Raw genomic sequence first — 25480 nt, 5'->3', positions numbered from 1 at the left:
CGGCGCCGCGGAGGGGACCCGCGGCCCGGGCGAGAGCTCGCCAGCCCCGCCGCGATGCCCCCGCGCCCAGGACGCCTCCTCCCGTCGCTGGCCGGGCTGCCGGCCCTGGCCGCGCTCCTCCTGCTGCTCGGCTCGCGCAGGGGAGCCCGGGCCCAGGAGGCGGCGGCGGACGGCGGAGCCGAGCAGGACCCGCACGCCAAGCACCTGTACACGGCCGACATGTTCACGCACGGGATCCAAAGCGCCGCGCACTTCGTCATGTTCTTCGCGCCCTGGTAACTGCAGCAGCTCCGGCAGGCCGGCGGGGCCCGGGCCGGGGGGGTCACGGGAGGGCGCGGGGCCGCGCGGGTTGTGCGGGGTGGCGGGGGGCGTGGGCCGCGGAGCTCCGGCCTGGCCGCTGACGTGGCGCTAGCCGCCGGGCCAAGCGCGAGGAAGGGCGGGCCCCCAGGGGAGACCCGGAAAGGCCTCTCCGCCCCGCCGCGGTGTTGGAGTCCACCCCCCTTCCACACACCACACACACACACACACACACACACACACACACACACACACACACACACACACACACACACACACACACACACACACACACACACACACACACACACACACACACACACACACACACACACACACACACACACACACACACACACACACACACACACACACACACACACACACACACACACACACACACACACACACTCACATGTACACACACAAGTCCTCTGCCCAGCTCCCCAAACTTCCTGTGCTGGCCGGACGCGGCCGGAGCCCGGCGACCACGTGCCCCAGCCTGGAGGGTCCTCCCTGCCGGCGCTTCAATATTGGGTTGGATTGAAAAAAATCTTACGGCCCTCCCGAAATGTGATTTCCCACTCTGTGTGTTGAGGGTGGGAAGGGATAGCCTAGGTAGAGGAGTGGGGGGTTCCTTGACCCTTGGGATCCCGGAGTAGTGCGGGTGCTGGAGTCCCCGCTGCACACAGGAGTGGATATGTACTCTCAAGGCCTTTAACTCAAGGCTGTCTTCTGGCACCTCTATTCTGTGCTCGTTTGGGGCCCCGGTCAGGGTCAGTTGGAAGGCGTGAGGTGGAACAGTTTTTTTGTTTTTGTTTTTAAAAGTCATACACCTTCATGCTTCCATTCTCCGGTCGGGGCTTCATATTGCACCCCGGCTGCTTCTCAAGAGAGCTGTACCTCAGGAAGTGTTCTAGACGTAGCAGTGCTTTCCTGCTGGGGCCTAGATGCTCGGAGAAGGAAGTTCTTTCTGGTCCAGAGCAGAAAGCAGCGTTTAGAGCGCAGGCCGCTGGAGATGTGGGCATGTGTCAGCTGTGTTTATTGCTGAGCTAAGTACTCTTTCCCTGGCTTGGTAGGGACTGGTTAAGAAAGGGGGTTAACTGGTTAAGAACAATGTATCTGTGGAATCCAACTTACTCAGTGATTGTGCCTTCCATAGTGGGAGAAACTTTCCTTTTATCCCTATAGTGCGTTGTTTCTGCATTTCAATTCATTTAGGGTTGCATTAACTTTTAAGGGTCACTTTGGCTCACAGCCAGTATCTGTTAAGAATGCGCAAATGGAATACATTGTTTCACGTTCCCGAGAACAGCTGGCTTGAATCTGTAGCACTACCAATGAAAGAAAGTTCTGCTAGTCTGCAACAGTCAGTGGGTGTTAATAGTTACTCTGCACCAGTATTCTCAGAATAGTGACTCCAATTAAGCACACCACAGGACACAGTGGAATAAACCTATGGGCTTTTAGTTTTATAAGGAAAATTGACATGTAGATAGAAATGGGTTCTCTGCAGTGCTGATGGAGTTTTAATTGTGGAATATTTCCAGTAAATAACCAGCTAGTCTTTGTCAGTCAGGGTAATAGGTATCACACAAATTCTTTTTTCACTGTATTCAGGTAAATGCTGCTCCCTAAAGTGAGCCTTTAGTTGTTTGCTTCTTACTACTCTGCTAAAAACATTAGAGATACGTAGGTGCCCACCATGGCCTTTGAAAGCCAGATTTTTGTGGTTTTAAAGGGAAATTGAGGCAGGATCTCTCTGTGTGGCCGAGTTGACCTTGAACTCATGATCTTTTTGTCTTAGCCTATGGAGTGCTAAGATTTTAAAATAAGACTTAAGAACAGTATGAAGTTCAAGATAGAATACACTGGGTCCCATCCCCACTTCTTTCTCAGTTTGAGTGCCTAGAATGTTAGATGCCTACACATGCTATTCGGGGCAAGGACACCATGTAATGAAAACATTGACCTGTGTCTGTTTGTTCTAAGCTTGGTGACTGCAGGATTGTCCTGCTGTTGATTTTGTGCCAGCATCAGATCACAGTGCCCGTAGTGCCAGTTTGTGGGTCACGCTGAACCTAGGGACAGTAAGGTCAAGATTAAGGTTAGGTGCCTTTGCTGTCACTTGGCCCCAGGCCACCTTCTAAATGCAGCTGGCTGTCTTAATAGTGTTGTAACCACAAGGGCTCCAAAACAGAAATGCCAGCTAGATAGAAGCAGTGGATTCATAGATGCTCCTGGGTGCAGAGGGGCGTGCCTGCTTGGTGATGACCCCAGATGGTCAGTTTAATTTGGGGTGCAGAGAACTAAATCTTTAGCCTCATTTTAGATCTTGTATTGTCATAAGAACCTTTTCAAGGATTCAGAGGATGCATCTGGTTCTAAAACGAGATCAGATTCATCTAACATCAGAACCGCCTTTGAAAATCCCTTGTGGTAGCCACCTGAAGGCAGTCACCCTTCAGTTACCCAGCAACATCTTATAACTGGGTTCTGCTCCACCTTTAGAATCAATCCTGCTTTCTTTGATTAAGCACCAGATGCCACGAGGAGCAAACAGGAACATGGGCCAGCTGGGGAAGAGAAAGGCCACGCACCCCATTGTGTACACACTTAAAGAGTCCTTAGGTCTTGGCTCCCCCACTCCCCCTTCCCTGCTCTCCTTTCTTCTGCAATCCACCACCTTGCTGAATTAACTTTGCTGAATTCACAGAAGCTAAATCCTCAAAGACAGTTTCACTGTGTAGATTTTTACCCCATCCATTCATTCTGCTTAAATTGCCAACCACTTAGTGCACACCAAGTATTTGGACAGGACTGTGCTGACTTTCTTGGCACTTACACTGAATACATAAAAAGAATACCCATGATCTTCCAGAAAAAGAGAATGATATTGTATTGCTTTTATTTGTTTTTATATTTTATTTTTATTTATGTGCATGTGTATATCTCTGTGGGTTTGTGTGCTATGTGTGTGTCCCCAAGGAGGCCTGAAGAGGTGTCAGATTCCATGGAACCAGAGCTAGAGGCAGTTTTGATCTGCCTAGTGTGGGTACTGGGTCCCCTGAAAGAGCAACCAGTGCTCTTAACTACTGAACTCCCTCCAGTTCTATTAGATTAGGGTCTTCTGAAAGCAGGGCTTTGTCTTGGCTGCCCAAGGAAGTCCTAGCTTGAAGCCAACTTTTCGGGACTACCGTTAGATGTCTGTTTTGAAGGTCAGGTCTTCTATCAAAAAAGAGACGTGCCACAGATTTTATTGAGACATTATTGAGTCAATATCAATTATCGGTGCCTGTCACTCTTGTAAGTAAGCATTTTTCTAAAGGATCCTTTCAGAAGGCAATACAGCAAGTAGTTATGTTAGACAGACAAATCACTTGTTTATTAGATAAGAAAGAAAAAACAGCCCTGTGCCTTAATGCTGTGTGGTTGCACTCATTCAAAACTCATTTGTGGTACTGCATACAGATGAGAATGAAAGATGAGGTCATCAGGTCTGTACTGCCATTCATGTCCTGTTACAAGAGAGATCCTGATGCTGCACAGTGTGAAGAGGGGCAAGAAGCCACATCCTTGCTAGTAGTGTTAAATGATAGGTGATTTTAAAATATTTGTGTATATCTAAATGCACACAGTCAATAGCAAATGTTTGATTCTACCAACTTTAGTTATTTGAAGGGCTAGAGATGTAGCTTACCTAGCATGCACAAAGCCCTGGTTTGAGCTCCAGCACCTCATTAAGCTGAGGGTGGTTGTGCACACTTACAGTCCCAGTGCTTGGAAGGTGAAGGTAAGAAAGGCAGAAGTTCAAGGTTATCTCAGATACATAGTAGGCTCAAAGCCATTGGATACCCAAGACCTGTCTAAATACATTTAAAGTTTTAAATGTATTTATTTTAAGGCTTCTGATTGGAGAAGGTGCAGAGGCCGAGTTGATTAATCTTGAGATCTCCTTGCATTTGTGTACATTTGGTTGTGCAGTAGAAGAGACCTGTCCTTGTAAATAATGGAGCAGTTACAGCAGAGTATTAAGCTGGTTGAGAGAGCAGGGAAACTTCCAGAAAAGGAGGAAGAGAAGAGAGTGGATGACAAGTGGCCTGAGAGCCAAGGAAAACTTCCTGGAGGAAGTGATGCACAAACTGAATCTGAAGGGCAAACAGTACTCATCCTGGTGGAGTTTAGGGCAATTCTTGGTAGGGTGTATGTATACCTGGAGCTTCAGGGGCACAGCAAGGTTATGATTTTCAGGAAACTGAAATACTGCAGTTGAACCCACAGACCAGCTGGAAGTCAAGGAGATAGGGTCTGGACATAGTGATCAAAAAAGAATGCTAGGACAGTAGCCTGCAAAATTTTGATAAACGTGGAGAATGATGTCATTGTGAGCTATCCTGTTGCAGTTTAGGAAAAGCAAGGATAGAGAGTTGATGGCTTGGTGGAGAAGGCTGAGGTAGTAATCTGGCTACCCTGGGACCTGGACCTCAATGTGCTCTTCCTCTGACCTCACTGTAGGTGTGGACACTGCCAGCGACTACAGCCAACTTGGAATGACCTGGGAGACAAGTACAACAGCATGGAGGATGCCAAGGTCTATGTGGCTAAAGTGGACTGCACAGCCAACTCCGATGTGTGCTCTGCCCAGGGTGTGCGGGGATACCCCACGTGAGTAGGAAAGAGAATGCATGCACCTTTGTGCTGGGATTCCCACAGTTGTGTATCTGCTGTCTGTGTCATGCTGACACTGAACTTGGAACTCCTTCATAGATCTGAGGCACTCAGTGTAAGCAGGTGGTCCCTGCCTGCTATTAGGACAAGGTTATATTGAACACTGTATGTAGACACCTTTTGTATTTTGCTATGTTGGCTTTTCCAGCTTATGAGAAAGTGAGCATTTGCAGGGCAGAGGTGGGGTCTGGCTGCCTGAAATCCAGCCCAGGTGATGTTTCAAGTACATCTCACACAGCCAGCTCAGACTTCGTTAGCACTTTGGTTTGAACTGTTACCACTACAGTGCTTCTTTTTCTTGTTGAGTAGAGATCTTCCCTAAAGTTACATCCTCTGCAACTAGCGTCAGGTCTGTCTCTGTTGGAAGGAGGGTAACAGAGCAGAGTGCAGCCACTACTCCCTTGACAGGCATATGCATGGTTTATGAACCCGATGATGACTGGCTGCCACACTCTGGACGAATGCCCCCCCCAAGACCTGGGTGGTAAAGGCTGGCCAGCAGCAGACTAGTGCTTTGGGGAGCACATAGAACCTTCATGGCGTGGGGGCACTGGTGGGTGGTAGTTCATTGAAATTGTGTCCTTGAAGGAGATACTGTGATCTCAGCCCTCTTCCTGTATCCTTTTGTTTTGTTTGTTTGCTTCATGTCTGCTGTGAGGAGAGGGCTGTTAGGTTCTATCTTGGTTCAGACCAAAAGCAACAAATTCAAGTTATCTCCTGGCCCCAATCATCTAAAATAGGGAATCAAAATACACTGTTTCTCTTTCTAAGCTGATGATCCCAGCTCCTTGTTAGAGCAACAGAAAGCTGACCAACAAACTGACTTCTTAAATAAAAGAAGGGGCCTCAGTCACTTTTGTTGCTATAATTGCACTGTGGACTGGATAATTTACAGGAGTAAAGCTGTATTCAACCTCCAGGTCTGGAGAGTCAAAGGTGTGCGTGTGTGTGTGTGTGTGTGTGTGTGTGTGTGTGTGTGTGTGTGTGTGTGTGTGTTTAAAGAAAATGGACATAAGTTCAGGCTGTAGTGAGTGTGGTCTGAGAGGGATTCCCATGTTGATTAGGGGCTTGCAGAGGTGCCCTAGGACAAGCTTTTGTTTGTCTTTGGTCTTTACAGAATGCAGGAGGCAGAGTGTTGGGTAGGTGGTTGCTCTGAAGCAGGCAAGTATACTTGTGTGTGCTTTTACTTCCTTTCAAACAGTCCCATCTCGAACAGTTGCTACAAAGCCTTATCAGAAGATGGCTATAGATGCCGGAGCTCTACAGTACACAAGTCAGAATACAGGCTTTAAAAACATCAGTTTCCCATGGCACATTTAAATGGAGTATGGGATTAGAGAGTGAAGCCATTTAGACTTCATAGCCGCTGGAGATGGCTATGTTCAGGAAAATGTTTTAGAGTGTCTGTCTGAGCCACTCAAGAATTGTTTGGGAGGACATGCTGAGCAGGGGCTGAACTGAGTGGGGGTAGCACCAGTATTGATCCCAAGCAGCTAAAAACAACAGAAAGAGCCTCACAGTTCTAGAGGCGGGAGGCCAAGTTCCTTCCAAACCTCCTTGGGTTTTTTTGTGTGCCTCTTTCTGGCTTCTTGTGGTTTTGCTTTTTGTTACTCTTACAGAATGGTCAAGATAGTTAGAGGGACTGTTACTAGTAAGTTCCTGGCCAACTTGAACCAGAGTGAAACTTTGTCTCAATTCCCTCCCTCTCCAAAGAGGAAAGGCTTATTTGATTGACAGTTTTGGAAGTTTCAGTCCATGATCAATTGGCCCTGTTGCTTGATTGGAAGTTTCTGTCCATGGTCAATTGGCCCTGTTGCTTCTGGGCTTGCAGCAGTGTGGCATATAGTCATAGTGGTATGGTAGAGCACTTATTGTCAGTCAAGAAGCAGAGAGAGAAAGGAAGGGAGGGAACCCTGGGGTCTCAGACTTGTTGTCAAGAATATACCATATACCTCTCCAGTGACCTGAGATCTTCCACTAGGCCCACTTTTTCAAAAGTCCCGTCACCTCCCAGCAGCCCCATAGTGGAAAACAAGACTTTGATGGATGGGCTTTTCAGACCCAAACTGTATCAGCATCGACTCTTTTTTTTTTTTTTTTTTCTGGTTTCTCTGTGTAGCTTTGGAGCCTATCCTGGCTCTCGCACTGGAGACCAGGCTGGCCTCGAATTCACAGAGATCCGCCTGCCTCTGCCTCCTGAGTGCTGGGATTAAGGGCGTGCGCCACCAATGCCCAGTCAGCATCAACTCTTTACATCTTTGTAATATATATATATATATATATATATATATATATATATATATATTACAATTCAAGTCACATTGGTCTCTGTGAAGGCCTGGTTCTGAGTGAGGCCATTTCCTCAGGTTGGGTTAGGCTTTTAATAGCAATATTTTGGAAGTCACAATCAAACCCCTAGCATATCAGTTATGATACACTTTGTCATAGTCTATGCAGAGTGACACCCAAGTGGGGGTTTTCTCCTCTGTAGTGTCCCAGGAAAAGATACAGATCACCAGGAGACACACATGTCCATGGCAGCTGTTTCACTGCATGGGTTTGCTCTCCACCCAGAGTAGCTTTTAAACTTTTAAACTAATGCTCTTCCTAATCTGCTGCTGTTCTTTCAGCCTAAAGTTTTTTAAGCCTGGCCAAGAAGCGGTGAAGTACCAGGGTCCTAGAGACTTCGAAACACTGGAAAACTGGATGCTGCAGACACTGAAGGAGGAGCCCCCTGTGAGTGTTCCCTCCTCCCTCCCGTTACAGCCCAGAGACCAGAAGAGGTGCAAGTTTACCGTGCTTTTTGAAGTTGTAAATAGGTCTCTCTTCCTGCGCCCCTTCTTGTTGACTGGATGAGTTTAAATTTGCACAGAGAAGCCCAAGAAACATGGTGTAGTGCCCGAGCATGTTCTCTTAAGTACAAGATACCAACTGAATGGTAATTGTCATTCTTAAACAAATAGTGGAATTTTCCAGCGTGTTCATTGGACCTTCTGTAGTCAGGGCAACTGTGGGTTTCTGAGCCACTGTTGGGAACAGGCAGCCCACCATACTGATCCCTTGAAGAACTATTCTTGGTTCCCTTGGGCAAGAACCAGATACAGATTCTTCCTAACAGCCTTCAGTTCCTTATCTAAAGTCCTCAGGTGGCTCTTTTACGTCACTGTGTTTCTCATTGTGTAGCCCAGGCTGGCCCTGAAATCAGCCCCCCCCCCATACCTCTGCAGAGCTAGGATTATAGGTATGTGCCACCATACTTACATCTCTGCAATGGTTTCTGAATGCTCCTTTTGTAGCTCAATAACTTTACCTTTTATTGGTCTACTTTTCCCTTTAAGTAGTTTGCCAAGACTTCCTTACAGTTCTATGAATTTTTTATATGAATGTTAGATTTTTAGTAAGCCATATAAGTTTGTCTACTCCATGATGAGTTGTTTAGGTGGCAGCTGGGGCCAGCCAGCTCACAGTCCTTGGGGGCTGTTTCGATGGATGGTCATGGAGGCCATCCGTAACATTTATCAGTTTCCATGCTTTCCTGAATTAGTTAATTTAAGCTGTAGCTGTCCTTTGTGTATATAGCAGATCACCACATAACATCCTTGGCAAATGGTGGCATCTCAGACTTTTGGGTTTACTTTTCAGTTTTCTTACTGCCATTCAAAACAAGGCAGGACTACCAGGCTGAAGGAGAGCCTCTCACGGTCTCTAGGTTCCATTTTTATTTAAGCGCCTTTCTTAAAACTGACTGATAATAACGTGAAAACAGCTTCTTAATATGAAAATATTCAAACATGTACAAAACTACAATTTTCACTGTTTTGCCAGCCTTGTTTCCCCTTCCTCTTGATCTCTCCTGCATCCATCCCACGGGTTGTCACTGGTAAATATTTCAGGACACAGACACAGCCTTTTGCTTTGTCACATAGCCACTATGGCCCTTTATGTGAGTGCCATGATCAACCCTGCATTTGAACCGGGGGCTGGCTTTGACCAGCTGGAGTCAGGCAAGGCCAGGTCCACAACAGAATCTCCTGTTCAGCCAGTGCTTTCTCCCGGTTCACCAGCTCTGGTAGCTCACTTGGGCTTGCTCCCACTGGCTGCCCTTAGGGTGCCTCTTTCCTTTGCTTCTTGATTCTCAGCTTGCCAGGCCTGAACTGGCTTTACTAATACCAGAAAACCCTTGGTAGATGCTCAGATGTTTTCCTGCATCTCCCTGTGCATAGGCAGCATCAGCACACTGTAACAGTATTGCTTACTGAGGCCGATCTGGAAGCCTTCATTTTGTTCTGCTTCATAACGGTCATACACAATTCCTTTAAGTGTCCTTTTGTATGTGGATGGTTACATAGGGCTGGGGTGGACTTTGGTTGTTTGTGGTCTGGTGTTGGTGGGCTAGAAAAGTAGCCAGCATTCCCTCTTTTCAAGTATCTGATGACTGTAAGAGCATCAGGAGTTCTGAGTACAACAGCAGTGGAGACAGGAAATTGAGGCTGCTTTTCCGTGATGCAGCTGGGCACTGACTGGAAGGCTGGCTGTGGCTGGCTGTGATCCCAGCATTTGGTTTGAGCTCCACCTCTCTCATTGGTGCCATTTTTGTGTGTGACTCTTCAGCCATGTTCTTTACTCTGTGGTGTCCCAGCTCATCAGAAACTTGCCTCCTTCTGTATTGCTTCCCTGCCTCACAGGTAAAATCTCCATCACTGTGTCCATAGTGTTGAGGAGCTGGCTGGGGACTGCATTCATTTTAGGTAACCAGAAGGCACAGCTTCTGGGTGCATTTGCATTTTTGTCATGCTGGAAAGCTGTGGGACAGGTGGAGTTTTCATATAGATTGAAACAGTGTCGTTTTCTCTGTCAAAGTGATCCTTTCTCAGAAGAGCAGATGTGAGGTAAGAGAGAAAAGTTTAAAGAGGAGGTAATAGTCTCAAAAAAAACAAAACAAAAATCTTTAAAAATAAGCTTTGCACTAAAGAGGCCTCCTAATGGGATGCCTTGTCCTGCACCTGGTGGCAGATGGCAGAAGAGATGTACGTGAAGACCTGCCTCCTCACTGGGAAGGACAGGCTGGGAGGGCAGTGGGCTAGCCAGGCTCAGCACAGGTGTCAAGTGTAGGAGAGAGATGGCTGCAGGAAATCTCACCTTTGGCATGCCAGAACCAGTCACCTAAGCCTCGTGTTTAGTGTCTCTGAGCAGTGAAGACTCTCAGATAATCACTAGGAAGAATGTCAGTGACAGTATGCTTTCCTGTGGAAAAGTTTAAATATGCACATTTTTGAGGTGCTGTAAATTAAAGCCAGGGCCTTGACTCAAGGCAAGTATTCTATCCCTGAGCCATACTCCAAATCCCAAATATGTAGTCTTTCTATACAGTATTCTTAAAACAAAAACAAAAACCATCTCTTTATTTAATTTGTGTCTGTGTGCATATGCTGGGGGTGGGAGTGGGGGTTATATTTTGATACAGTCACATATATGTAATGATATGGCTTGGAGATGAGCCCCAAGTCTAGACATGAAATCCATTAATGTCTCATAGTTTTGTTATATGTGCCTTTCGTGCACATCTCAAAGGTAATTTTTGTACAATGTTTTTAGTGTATCTACTTTCTGACTTGGGGTCAGTGTGGGTTCCCCATTGTGGTACCTGTTGTGGAATATTAGTTTAAGATGTGTTACATTTGTTTATGCTGTGGAATATTTGTTTAATGATGCAAAGATGTGTTGTATTCTTTATGCTGCATTTGTTTAACTCTGTGAAGCTGTGTTATTTTGCCTGCCTAAAACACCTGCTTGGTCTAATAAAGTGCTGAACAGCCAATAGCTAGGCAGGAGAGAAATAGGCAGGCAGAGAGAATAGGAGAAATCTAGGCTCAAGAAAAGAAGAGGAAGAATGAGAAGAGGAGAAGAGGAGGATGGCAGAGCCAGCCACCCAGTCACACAGCAAGCCACAGAGTAAGAAGGAAAGCAAGACATACAAATAAAGAAAGGTAGAAATCCCAGAGGCAAAACATAGTTACAGAGAAACAGGGATCGTTTAACTTAGAAAAGCTGGCTATAAACAAACCAACATAAGGCCAGGCATTCATAAGTAAGAATAAGTCTCTGTGTATTTATTTGGGAGCTGGGTGGGTGGCCCCCAAAGAATTAAAAAAAAAAAAAAAAAAAAACCTTACAGGTGCCTGCTCAAAAAAGTTCAGATTTTAGAGTATTTGTTGTTGGTGTTAGGGATGTTGAATTTGTACTGTAGGCAATGTCATGGTTGTTTGTTTTTGTTAACTTGACACAAACTAGAGATAATAAAGGAAAAGAGAATTTTAACTGAGAAAATGGCCTGTAGGCAAGTCTATAGGGCATTTACTTGATTAATGGTTGATGCGGGAGGGCCTAGCACACTAAGTGGCAATGCCATCTCTGGGCAGGTGTCCTGGGTTCTATAACAGAGCAGGCTGAGCAAGCCAGTAAGCAGCACCCTCCATGGCTTCTGCTCCTGCCCTGGCTTCCCTCAGTGATCCACTGTGATGCGGGATTATAAGCCAAATCTTTCCTCCCCCAGTTAGTTTTGGGTCATGGTGTTTATTACAGCAACAGAAAGCAAACTAGAACATAAACTTTTATTTAAATTAAAAATCAAGTTCTTAAAAACTTCAACTTGACTAGATATGAAGCAGTTTTAAAATGTTTAAAGATACATTGAGAAAAAGCAGGCTTTTTAAAGACAGTGATTATCATTACCAATAGGTAAATCTATTAAAATGCTTATGCTGCATAGGCAGCTCACAGAGGCCTAGTGTGCATGGTCAGGGGGCAGCGAGCAAGCATTGGGTCTGTAGCCATGGTCTTCTGTTCATTTCTTTTAAAAATATATTTATTTTTAGTTTTCATTATGTATATATCTGTGTAGAGGTATGTGTACATGAGTGCAGTTGCCCCTTGGAGGTCAGAAGAGACTGTTTGAGGCCCTGAAGCTGGAGTTAGCAGGTGGCTATCAACTGCCAAGTGGGTGCTGGGAACCAAACTCTGGTCCTCTGCAAGAACAATACACACTTAACTGCTGGGCTATCTCTCCAGCCACCTTTGTTTGTTTCTTATTGCTAGAATTTTATATTCATTTGTTCTTGTTGGATGACTAAAGTGGATGTTGGTAGAGATGGCAAGCCATCCACTTAGCCCTTTCCTGCTCGGCCTCGGGAGCAGACAATTTCTCTGCTGGGAGATCAGCTCCTTTTGTCTGTGTGGCATCTTGCTGTGTTGTTGGGTTCTCTGGGCATCTGTGTCAGTAAATAAATTTGCAGGGACAGTTCCGATGAGGTGGCTGCTGACCTTGATCTCCTTAGATTTCCCTTGTCCTCTTCACTGTCATTCTTTCTAGGCCTTCTTTGGTGAAGAGGGCCCTGTGGAATTAAGAGTCTGTAACCCATGTGTGTTCTGTGTCACTGGTGTGCTCTGCTCTGCTGAGCCCTAACTGTTAGCATTTCCTATCACTTCTCCCTGCTGTTAGAATACTATGTGTTCAGTGGACTCCACACATGCAGTAACTGGGAACCTTCACTTGTGGCAGGGCTAGTGTTGTGGGCTCTCCATACCTCCTCCTTTCCCCACTTTCACTATTCTGGAAATTCTGTCATCACGTGTGGAGAGGTCTATAAGGGTTGTGGTCTGCTATGTATTTCCTGCCTTGTACTGGTTACTCCACCAAGGCCTGTAATATTTACTGCCCCCAGTCTCCTTTCTCCTTATTCACCATAAGCTTCTGTCTCTGTCTCCCACACTGTAAGGTACTCTTTGGGTTCTTCTTTGTACCACTTTGTACCACTGATGTATGTTCCCGTTGGTGAAAACAGATCTGTTTCTTACATTGAACCATTTTACTGTTCTCCAAACCTTCACTGGGGTGACTTCTGGTCCTCACTGGCATATGCCACCTGGTGAGGTAATCTGGGCCTCTGTTGCTTATAATGATAAATCTTCCCACCAACCAACTGAGTTCCGCCCGCTGCCAAGTTAGGGCCCCAAGTAACACACAGAGACATATATTAGTTACAATGCTGCTGGCCAATGACTAGGATTTCTTACTTGCTGGCTCCATCTTAATTATCAATCATAACTACTAATCTGTATATTTTATAAGAACTTATCGGATGCCAGTGGCAGGCGTCTTCTCTTACCGGGATCACATGGCAGCTCCACAGAGAAAGGAGGAGGAAGAGAGTGATTTCCTGCTTGTCCCTGCTTATATTCTGAGTCTGCCTGCTATGTCACTTCCTGCCTGGATCACAAGACTTCTGTTTACTACATTTCCAGAATCCTCCTCGACTCCTAGTCGAGGTGGACTCCTAGTCTACCTAACTTGCTCCCCTCTTGGCCAACAGTTTTTTTTATTTATCAACCAATAAGACAAACATATACACAGAAAGACCTCCCCCATTAGTTGCCTGTGGTGCCTGGCTTGGTGTCAGTGGCTCTGGGCATGGGCTGTGGCTCCTGGATCTCAGCCTCGTGTTCATGGTTATGATGATGAAGTGACTTGGACTGGTGGAGGCTCTTCCTGAGTCTGATGGGAATAAGGCCGGGGTTCCTTGGGGCTCTCTCTAATTCACAAGTTTTAAATAGCTTTCATTGTAGTATATTGTTGTGATTTCTATTTTATCACTATTATCAAATTTCCCATTGTGCTTCATTTACAAATTAAACTGTCATAGGCCTGCATACTCAGGAAGAGCGGCAGATATGGGGTGGGCCTGGTTGTATCCGTCATTTCAAGCAGAGACTTTGGGATGTGTCACCTACAGTAAGGGCCGGCTGCTGCTCTAGCAGAAGATCCCTTGCAAGGCTATGCATTTCTGTCCCAGATCTCATCATGTGAATTGCCTTCTTAGGTTTAGCTCACAAGGCCATCCCATCCATATCTCTGCTTCCTGTGATTTGTCTGGTTCTTGGTTCTTATTAGACTTTTCTATCACTCTTTGGTGGAGTCTCTTCTTTGTTCTCTCTGCCACTGGCAGGAACCTCGGGTCACCAGGGCTGCTCCCTTGTGATTTCGCCTCTAGCTTCGTTTTTCCACCTTTGTGTCTTTTGCTCCTACCTGTGTAGAGCCAATCATTGGAATTTTACCTTGAATCCCATGGGGAATCTCAGACCAGGTCCAAGGAGAGGGCATGGTTTGGGGTTGGGCAGATTTCACCTTTTTTCTTTTTGGTTGAGTTTGGGATGGAGGCAGCTGTCCTAGAGGGTGGGCTTGGTGCTAAAGAACCTGGAGTACTTGGTGGAGGTGATTTTCTGTCTGGCCTTGCTCAGCACAGGTGTGAGATAGACAGGTGAGGATGGTTCTAGACAGGGACACATCACCTCCCTGCATCAACTGCATCCTCAAGGACAAACCCACAGATAATTGTTTTGCTTCTTATTAGACACCAGAGCCGGAAGCGGAACCACCCAAGGCCCCTGAGCTTAAGCAGGGGTTGTATGAGCTCTCAGCCAACAACTTTGAGCTGCATGTTTCTCAAGGTAAGAATGGAATGGGTGACCATGCTCTGGGCTGGATTTTCCTCTTGCTATTTAAGGGCTCGTAGCAACATCTGGTTGCAACTCACATTGTCTCTTCAGCACCAGTTGGACTGTTGCTTAACACCTTGCCTCCTCTTCACCTTTGTTGACCTGTCTGCCTAACCCTCTACTAAAGCTGTGAGCACACTAGGTGCACACAACCCCCTTGGATAAGAAAGTCTTTATTAATGGTAGTCACATGTTTACTGGCTGGAGGCAGAAGCAAGCACGTTTTTTTTGTTGTTGTTGTTGTTTAAACAGTGTAGTAGGACTGTTACAACTATGAATCAAATTAGGTGTTCTTTATACTCCCTTTTTGGAATTGGTCTCCTAGGTATATACCTACAGTCCCCACTGTGAGTAAAGTACAAGTCTCCCTTTGTTAACACATGGACATGTTTCAGAAGTTGGCTCCAGCACATGTGGCTAGAAAGCAAACACAGCTTCCTTGCTGGCTCCATTATCAATGCTGCCACGGAAAGAAACCCCCCTGGAAGACTGGCTCCTACACACTGTGAAAAAGGACTTAGAACTGTATCTGCCCATGAAGCCAGTGCCTGCGGGGAGCCAGGCCTCCTCCTCGTGCCTGTATTATCCAAATACTTTTCACAGTGTCTTCCATTACTACCGGCATGAGTTATGTCATCTGCTTTAGCACTCCAGCCATGGGACTTCGGGGTTTCCCCTACTGGGAAGGCAAACCATCTTGGGCTCTGTGTAGAATGTGCACCCAAATCACCTTGTCATCGACAGTCCCGCACAATCCAGCCAAGCCCCACCCAGTGCAAGTGTCTCCTGCAGGACACACCCTACATGGTGGTGTTCCAGGGATCACTGAGGCTATTTCCTCAATAGGCAGCTAGGGCTTCCTGCCCATCTGGCTTCCCATCAGAGCAGCTTGGCTTCTGGGGCTTCAGTCTCCATCCTGCTGCCCAGGGTTAGTACTCCACATGTCTGCAAAGAGATGGTTTTAGCCTTGAAGATAAGTTGCTCCTAATTTCAAATAAGTGACCATTTCCCTGAAGCGCATTATTGTCATAGCAAGGAGACCATAGCCTCAGCCGTCAGTGTGGCGGGTCCATCACACTGTAACATCCACTGGGGGATGGTTCTCTCCTGATTTGGGGTTGCTGTCAGCCTGAGTAAAGTAGAACAGACAGATAAAAAAAATCTCCAGTGTCCAGAAAATAATGTTGTGAGAACTTGATTTTGTTTTTATTTTTAAACTAGTCAGGAGGGTTTTTTGTTTTGTTCTGTTTTTATAACCTGGTTTTTAGCAAACTATAATGTAAGTACAGAAAGCCAAAGCAGGGTGATTTTTTAAGACAGTTTTCCATGACCACTGTCCAGGTCAAAAACCACAGCCTACTGTGCCTCACCCACATCCAGGTCTCTCCCAAAGGCGCTTGCGTGGGCCCATGACTTTTCCTCATGGCCTCAGAGCTCAGTGTGTGACTTATGGCTCAGTTGAATGCTTTTCTTCTTCTCTCCCAAGTTTATGTTGCATTTTATGGATCTTAAATGCTTTTTTTTTTTTTTTTTTTTTTAACGCATTGAAGGCTGGGGTGTCTGTGTGAGGTTCTGTAGCTCGGCATGCTCCCCACCCTTTCTTTCTGTGCTGTCTACTGAGCACATGGTTGTTGGACCTGCAGAATTCCCCACAGTCTGGACCCTGCTGATAAGATACATCTCTGGTGGATTCACACAGCTCCTTTTTTGGTTTTCCCATATATGCTTTGGGGTGCTGGAAGGCCTTATGGCTGCCAGTGACTCTGCGTGTCTGTTTCTGTGATTGTGATTGGAGCCACACCGATGGCCAATGTCTGGTCCCTCCCTCATCAGACTTATTAGTGGTGACTTTATTTACCTCTTGCAGTGTTAAGGTGGTAAAAGAGGCAGAGTAAATGTACAGTTCTTTCCCTTTTTGCCTGTTTTCTCAGTGTGAGTTGGTTCTCTGTAACCCTTCAGAAATGACCAGTTGATTTTGAGTTACTGTTTGGAACTCCGATATAAACACACGTGGTGGCAAGTCCCTTTCTCCCAGAAGAGTTTGAGCTCTGTGAACAAGAAAACAGAGCTGTCTTCTTCAGCTCACATCTGGTCTCCTGTGATGTAAACCACAGTGCTTCTTTCCCCTTCCTCTCTGCCTTGGTCTTCCCTCCAGGCGACCACTTTATCAAGTTCTTCGCTCCATGGTGTGGTCACTGCAAAGCTCTGGCTCCAACCTGGGAGCAGCTGGCTCTGGGCCTTGAACATTCCGAAACTGTCAAGATTGGCAAGGTAAGTGCAAACGCTTGTTAAAGTGGAAAGAGTCTGCTTTGGGCTGGATTAATTAGCAAAGTAGCCCATTATTCACTCTGTGTGCAAAGTCAAAAACTTGATTTATTAATTCCAGTTAGTGTGCCACTTGACAATTCATTTCACCTTCACAGATGGCAGCCTGGTTTTGGAGTCTGCTGGCTTTTCCACAGCCTGCAGATAAATTATGGTCTTGGCCGATTTATTCTGAAGGGATGGCCAATTCTGAGTTGGCAGCCCTGGAGCTATGCAAAGATATGGGGGTAGAGCCTTGTAGAATGTTCACTGGATGTCCATGGAGCTCAGCCAATTGCTTTCCTACAGGGTCCTGGGGTCTGCACTCACACAGCTCGTAGCAGACCCGTCCTCATGGCGAGCCCTACTTTGCTCTGTCATCCACAGTTCCTTCCAACTGTTGATACAGAGAAGCCAGAAGTAATGTGTAACAATTTGTGTTACAAGTAATACACATTACTTCTGTGTGTCCAGGGCTTCTTGAACTACCCAGAGCAGCTCCTGGGCTACTGGGTACTTTTAATCTCATTGATTTTTCTGACAGTCACCAGACACTCACCCTTTATGGGATTTCTAGAGAAAAGTCTCCCTCTTTCACGTTGCCACAGGGCTTCTCTGCATGCTGAAGTGGAGCTATGTATATCTGGGTATGAAGTCAGAAGCAGAGCCTCAGGCTTGGGCAGCCCTTGCAGGCTGGCCTTGGTTGAGATGTCTCCCCTCTGTTACTCCTTTGCAGAAGGGAAACAGAGTGAATTGTGTATAGTCATGGACATGAGAAGTTGCTACTTAGCATGGCCCCTGGGGTGAGGTGATGCTGGGTAAATGGTGGTCCTCCTCATGCATTGCATGGATTTTCTCCTTTGCCCGCTATATGCTTTCTGTGCCTTATTCAGTGCTGTGATCATTTCAGTCCCTGAACAGTGTGTGGAAATAGTGCATCACCTTGCATTCTGTCTTGCCCCAATCTCTGCATCCTTACCTCAAGTTAGTTTGTGAGTTTTTGTGGGAGATGATTTATCTAGGCTCTCAGCAGAAGCGGGCATGAGCAGACTTAGGCTGTGAGGGGCCTTCTGGGTGCTTGGGGCTACTTTAGACAGGACCCTGGGGAGTGCTTGTGCCCCTCACAGACCTAGCTTAAAGTTTCCTGGACTTCATTTGAGCACTTGAATGGCTCTCTCTGCAGTCTTACAGCTTAACATAGTTTAAACTCTTTATTAGCATACTGAAAACCAGCTTAGTTCTGCTTGGATAGTTTTAATGCTGATAAAAATTTAAAAAATAATGCTTGTAAAAATATCAAGCATGTAGGATATTGATTTACATGAAGTAATCTGAGCCAGGCCTGATGATACAGGTCTCTAACCCCAGCTGTTCTGGAATCTGAGGCAGGAGAGCCACAGATCCAAGGCCAGCTGTGGCAACTTATTGAGACTCTATCTCAAAATACAAGTATTTTAACAAGGGCAGGGGTGTAGCGCAGCATTAGAGTGCTTGCCTCATATGCACAGGGCCCTGGTTCAGTTCACACCAAAATAAATAGCTACTGTACTTCTTACTTGGACAAGTTTCAGTGCTACACTTACCAAATGTTCTTATTAAATATGGACTACTTGCTCCTGCTTGTGGGGGTATACGCCCAGGGATCAAATTGCAGGGACCCGTGCATGTCACTGAACTGTGTCCCCTGCCTTGATCTGAAACTGTAGAACTATGAGAGACAGTAGGTTTCCATGGCATTGGAACCTGCCCAGATGAGTGTCTTCCTTAGAGTAGCCTGGCTCACACCCCTTCCCAGTGTTAGGGGAGGCTTCCTAACTCTGCCATTTTCAGTGGAATTCAAACAAATCTTGTCACCATGTGCCACTAATGTGGATAGTGCTGTGGGTGGCTCCTAGGCAAAGTCTTTCTAAAACTTGCAGAGTGCTGCCATGGAAGCTATGGAATCTGGATTAAAACCTTTCTTTTTTTGATAGTAAAGTATAAATTGTCTGATAATGCCTTTCCCCGGACTGTGAAGAAACTAACTTTATTGTACTTTGATTACAGGTCGACTGCACACAGCACTATGGACTCTGCTCAGAAAACCAGGTTCGAGGCTATCCAACTCTGCTCTGGTTTCGAGATGGCAAGAAGGTATGTCTTCAGCCCCTGTGTGATGTATGGGGATAATCCCTCCACTAGCCATTGCACTGAGTTTCTGAGAGTTTACAGGGTATGTGTATAGTGGAATACAGTATGTGTGCTTCCCTAACTGATAAGACCTAGTAGATAGGAAAGCTGACATTTGTCAAACTGTTGTGCGGCATTTTTGGTAGCTTGGGTTTTCATTGGAATTAGACACCTGTGCAGGCAGGCCTTGGATGCCTGCTCTGGTATGAACACAGATCTTGCAGGGCTCAGAATAGAATAATGCTTGCTCTCAATGGGGTCCTGTTCCCCGCCCCCTTCCATGCCTTGCCCGTGGTCAGCATCTCAGGATCCTCAAGGAAGTAGGATGGATGGATGACTGGTCCCCACTTTAGACTCTGATGATGTATATATAGCTTGTGTGGGGGCAGGCAGGGGTAGAGGTGGGTGTTGTGGAATTGAATTTCCCCTCTAAGTGGGAGCAGGCAGATATCACAAGAGACACAGCTGGAACCAAGACCCCTGATGGGGGCCTAACTGGGGAAATGAGTGGGGAGCACATGAGAATGCTGGCAGCATCGCTGTGGCCTGTGTCTTGGACAGGTGGATCAGTACAAGGGAAAGCGGGACTTGGAGTCACTGAGAGACTATGTGGAGTCGCAAATGCAGGATCCAGAGGTGGCCCCGGAGACTGTCGAACCCTCAGAGGCCCCAGTGCTGGCTGCTGAACCCACAGGTGACAAGGTGGGTGCTTGTCAATGAAGGGAGATGGTCCTGCCTACCTGCAGAGTCTTCTCAGTGTGAAATGATTTCTTGTCTACTGTTTGATGCTTTGCATGGCCAAGGTCAGCAGAGGTTTCCCTTGAAAAAGCCTGAGGTAGGTGTGAGAAAATCCCGAGAGAAGCTACTTGGTGTCAAAAGCCTCCAGAGCTTGTCCTTTTGCCCTAGTGACTTGGGGACAACATATGTGAGGGTTTGCTGTGATGCCTTTCCTGCTGCCCTGACCCCATCTTGTTCACTCCAGAACTGGCTGCTGTCATTTTACTTTGACTCTGTAGCACAGGCTCCTAGGAGATCTGCAGCAGGAAAGGCTGTACAGGGAATTAGGTAGCCAGATCACAGAATATTTCATTTGTTTGGCAGCCTCTGTTCTCTTTCATTCAAGGATCTTGGGTTTTAAGGTTTATTTTCATTACTTTTAATTCAGTGTATAGGTGGGAGTGTGTATGTGCAGGTGCCTGCAGAGGCCAGAGGCATCTGATCCCCTAGACCTGGAATTACAGGCAGCTGTGCGCTGCCCACTGTGGGAACTGAGAACCAAACTTGGGTCCTGTACAAGAGCAGCAAGCCCTCTTAATCACTGAGCCATTTCTCCAGTCCCAAGGGATTTTGGGTTTTAGACTTTTAGATTTTAGTTTTGTATTTATCAAGCTTCAGGCATATTATACATGGGGGAAAATACCCAAAAACCTCTTATGACTATTTTCCAGCCTGTGACAGGTGCTGGGTCTCTGGAGGATATATGAGCAGGTGTCATGGGGCTGTGACAAGCTTGTGTACAGGGTAGCCAGCCTAGAGAGAAGAGAAATGAGCAAGTGTTTGCAGAACTGATGGCTCAAAAGTGGCCAGAGGGGGGCGCATGTGAACTAGATACAGTTCCCAGAATGAGCTGTTGCCTTCAGAGCAGGGCCAGGCAGGAAGGCACTGAGAGGAACTGGTGCAGTGGAGTGCCCAAGAAGGAAGAGATAGAGGCTGGAGGTGGAGCCCTAGAAAGTTTGAGCAGGTCATCTTCAGGAAGGAGAACTGTTGTTCTGGGCTCTGAAACACAAGGAGACCCCACTGTAGGGGTGAGATAGTGGGGGTAGGAGGAGGGAGCCTAAGGATCCCACTCAAGTGAGGGTAATTCCTGGGGAGCAGGAGCAAGGGAAGGAGGAGTCTGAGGTGACTCAGATTTCTGGAGTCTCTGGCCAGTGCTGGCAGATACCCAACACAAGTAAGAAGTGGGGAGTGGGTGGTAGTAAGTTTGGTTGCCTGGAGCTGGTTTCCAGGTTATGTGTGTGAGAGGGCAGTCAGTCCAGGTCTCGGGGACTAGGGCAGGAGGTCCACATGGTGTGACACATACCAGCTAAGGAATATGGGAGCATGTGTGTATATGCTATGCATGTTGTCCAGTCATTTCACGTGAGCAAATCCCGAACTCTGACAGAGGGACCAAGGTACAGCTGCATGGATATTTTTGCTTCTTTCCTTGATAGTGAGATACTGGGGTCCACAGGCAAGGCTAGTGAGCATGCCTTGTCCTCTGGCTTGAGGACAGTGACTCATCGAACACCACTGTGCAGAGAGGGTGAGACTCACTGGGGCCAACATTCACGGAAACTCAATACATGGAAATTGGAAAAGCCAGGGTTATTGTGGGCATTAGGATGGTAGTGTTTGTAGTGGCTCACTTGGTCTGGGAATCTGCAACAGAACACTGAGCTGTGGAATGCCCCACAGTGGCACCCTCCCGGGCTACTGAACATTAACTTTTAGAGAAATACGGATGAGATCCCATAAAGAGCTGTCAAGATAGAATTACTTTAAAATGCCCATGTGGAATCTGCAGCCTGCACTGGACGCAATACTCACACTTATTTTACACATCAGGAAACATAGCCCATTGATATGGGTCTAATTAAAATCACCGATGCTGCTAGGTTCCTGTTGGCTAAAAAAGTTAAATGCTTGAAAATAAGCAGGACAGAGAAAAATGGCATGTGAGCTCGTGCAGATCCACAGGCATCTTGGGCTGCAGGCTCCAGGGCTATAGGCGTTAGCCTGGAATGAACTGGTCCACACCGCAGAGCCTAGATAGAGGACAGTGCCTGTATCTGAAGCCCCTGGGTTGGTTATGGACAGAACAGAGGCTGAAAGGTCTGTCTCAGCCCACTGTCCCCAGCTCGCATAGTCGCTGCCCAGCAAGAGCTCTGGCTGCCCTGCATGTAACTTGTAGATGGCTCTGGCCAGATTTTGTCCTTCTGCCCTGTTCTCTTTTAATCAGTGTCTTTCGATTCATCTTCATCCCTGAAGGGCACTGTGCTGGCACTCACAGAAAAGAACTTTGAGGACACCATTGCACAAGGAATAACCTTTGTCAAGTTCTATGCTCCATGGTAAGTGGCTATCTTAGACACTGTGCAAGTGCATGCTGTCTCACGGTACACTTTTCAGCTGTGCAGCCTTCTTGCAGGGAATGATGCCGCTGCACCGTGTCGAGCAAGAGTTTTATTTACTTTAAAGCTCAGTCTACTTAGACACAAACAGAAATGGAAGTAAATTGGGATGGCTGTATGAAAAGTTGAGGAGAGCTCAGTTTTCTCTTCAAGACAGTCAGGACGTGAACCTTCCTGCCATGTGGTCCTCAGGAACCAGAATAAGAGTAGATGGAGAGCAAACCGAAACCTAGCTAGCCCAGTACTGGAGGATGATCGATTCCATGAGTGGCTGGAACTCTGCATGTCCTTTGATGTCCCTGAATCTCTTTTCCTTAGCTATAAAATTGCACCAACAATTTGTCTTCCTAAGTACAACAGTCCTTTGAATAAGCCGAGTCTGTGGAAGAGTATTTGATGATTGACCCAAATACACAGAGGTCCCTGTGTCACTCTTATCAGCTTATACACTCTGTGTACTCAGGACCGAAAGGTTAATAAGGACATGACATGTGATTTGGGCAGCTTGGTATGGTGATTCATGCCTGAAATCCTCCACCAGGGAGGCTAAGGCCAGAGGACCAAGTTTGTGGCCAGCATGGGCTACTACGAAAAGAAACCACTAAAAAGAAATGGCTCCCACATAATGCCATTAAAAATGTTCTTTATTTGGAAAAGCTAAGGCTGTACAGATGCCGTAGAAAGAAGACCCTCCTACCTACTGTCTACCCCATAGGCAGTCCAGTCTAAACTGTCCGTCCTGCCCACCCCTGCTGCTCCCAGTGATGGCATGGATCAGCCAGCTCCCTAATCATGTCAGGTTATCAAGTATGGCGTGACTTTCAATTCCTTTTCAGGAAAGGAAGGGCCCATGTGTGGCTAGTGGGAGCATTTGATGGTATGGATTCTGAGGATAATTGTGACTGTCATGTAGGAGAAACACAGAATGACCTTGACCCAGATCTCAGCACAGCTGCCCCTGTTCTCTTCTAGGTGTGGCCACTGTAAAAATCTGGCTCCTACCTGGGAGGAGCTCTCTAAAAAAGAATTCCCTGGCCTGGCAGAGGTCACCGTTGCAAAAGTAGACTGCACTGCTGAGCGTAATGTCTGCACCAAGTACTCGGTGGGTACCTCAGGGAAAATATGCCTGGGAAAGGGAGCTGGAGATTTGGATTACCGCCCCAGGAGACTGTCACTGGCAGCATGGAATGAGTTCATTCTGTCCAGGCCTCCCTAGAGAGTGGCTTGTATCTTGAGTTGCGTCATTTGAGAAATAAAGGATACTCTGAAAGGCCAGCCTTCTCCTGCAGAGAAGGCTCTGAGGCCTCTCTGGTCTAGCTGTCTAGTACTGAGGTACTAGGTGTTGAGAGAGGTGTGCTGCCATTGTGGCCCCACCTGCCACCCTGTCTTAACCACCCGAGGGCTCAGCATTCAATTATAAACAAACATCCTGAAGGATGGGGCTGAAAGAAATCTATAAATCTAAACCACTCTTGGGAAAGGACATGGCTAAAGAGCCAGTCTGTTTGTTCTGAGCTCATGTGGTGATGGGCATGGAACCAGAGCCTCTTACATACCCCAATCACACTGTACTACAGATGACAGGATTTTCCCAGCCTTACCTGTGTGCTCAGTGATGTGAGACTCCCCACGTGTTGATGTCTTTCTTAGTCACTGTCCACCTTAGTTTTTGAGATGAGATCTTTTTTGCTGAACCTAGAATGGGTTGGCTTGACTGGCCAATCTCGACTCCTGGACTCAATTCTAACACGGGAATTACAGATGGGCACTCCCAGGGCCTGGTTTTTTTATATGGGTGCTGTGGCATCTTATTGACTGACCGTCTCCCCTGCCACTCAGTTTTCAGGGAACAATTTAGGTATGATTTAAAGTGCTCATTCTTTCTCTTTTAAAGGTGCGAGGCTATCCCACATTGCTGCTTTTCCGAGGAGGAGAAAAAGTGGGTGAGCACAATGGAGGTAGAGACCTTGATTCTTTACACAGCTTTGTCCTACGTCAGGCAAAGGATGAACTATAGAAACCCCCACCCCTGAAGAAATGCTCCTAGTGCATAGGAGTGACATCACATGGACATCCATGTTTCCACTGTGGTTAGCCAGAAAACGGTGTGTCCTCAGCCTGTGTATCTTCTCCATGTGTGCTTCTTCAGCCACCACACACTACGGATCTTGATTGCGTGTCTCTAATCAAGCTGGGCAAATATTTTCAGTGGCAATCCACCCTGTAACCTTCTCTTGGCAATATTAAATTGGCTTCCCTTGCAACTAAAATACAGTTAAGAAAAACCAAATTACTGAACTCTCTTGGCCCCTAGGGAATGTGGGGAAGCAGGCTTTTGAACTGTCTAAATTCTGGAAAGGTGACTGTGGCACAATTGATGTCCCTCAGATCTGAAGGTCACAGTTGACTTCATAATGTGGTGATGCATAGTTTGGAGATTGCAAAACAAAACAAAATCCAGAGTTTTGAAGATACCTTCATAGCCACTGTTGGGTTCCTGGTTCTGTTAGTACTTGTCTAGTTGAGAGGGGTAAGCCATGATGAGTGGTACTTCTGATGTATGTTCAAAATATTCATGTTGTTCAAGGGATCCTCTTGTCTGCTTTGCATAAGGTGGAGGGTGTAGCTGTCTTCTGCAGAAAGTGAGGGTGTGGGAACATCCACACAGTGGTCCTCACCATTCTACTTGTCTCCTGGGGCAAAAGTACCCGATGGGCTTCCCAGGCCCAGGGAGACTCTGCAGCTCTACTGGGCCTTCCTAGCAACAGCTCTGATTCTCTTCCCAAGCAGTCCTTTTAGCAGCTTGCTCTATGAAGACCATCTAGTGTATGAGCAGTGGGATTCATTTGACCTGAAGACCAAAGACTGCAGTTGGCAGGGCTGCCCGAGCCCAAGGTTGGATGTCACATTAGCTCCCTCTGTTTCTTGCTGTCCTGGATATTAGACATTGCTGCTCTCACCCTTGCAGAGATGCAGCTAAGCTCGCGCCGTGCCTCTCTGTCTTTCGCCATTGAGTTGCTTGTCCTCAGAAGCAGTTTGTGCCCAGACCCTTCACCCACCTCCCATGAGCAGGTGAACTCAACCCCTGGCACAGAATGTATGGTAAGGAGACTAGAAACAAGACCAAGTCTACTTCCTGAGCAGCGGAGGCGCCCTGCCAGCCCGTTACAGACATTTATTATTAATCATGTGTGGTTCACAGCTGTCCTTTAAAACCAGCTCTAGAGGCCCAGCTCACAGTGGCTTCAGCTTTGCAT

The 25480-nt window shown here is 46.8% G+C and overlaps 1 protein-coding gene across 1 annotated transcript; it reads left to right on the top strand.

The window, feature by feature from the left end:
• Positions 1-24: 24 nt before the first annotated feature.
• Txndc5 (thioredoxin domain containing 5) lies at positions 25-24895 on the top strand. Its single transcript, XM_027410386.2, has 10 exons — positions 25-275; positions 4813-4962; positions 7656-7761; positions 14433-14529; positions 16733-16848; positions 18928-19014; positions 19612-19752; positions 22081-22163; positions 23196-23325; positions 24118-24895. Exons 1-10 carry the CDS (start codon positions 55-57, stop codon positions 24238-24240), a joined length of 1254 nt encoding a protein of 417 aa, XP_027266187.1. The 5' UTR covers positions 25-54; the 3' UTR covers positions 24241-24895.
• Positions 24896-25480: the final 585 nt, after the last annotated feature.

Source organism: Cricetulus griseus, chromosome 3, assembly GCF_003668045.3.
Source record: "Cricetulus griseus strain 17A/GY chromosome 3, alternate assembly CriGri-PICRH-1.0, whole genome shotgun sequence".
In the NCBI taxonomy this organism is placed as follows: domain Eukaryota; kingdom Metazoa; phylum Chordata; class Mammalia; order Rodentia; family Cricetidae; genus Cricetulus; species Cricetulus griseus.
This window is presented reverse-complemented; position numbering and strand designations above follow the sequence as displayed.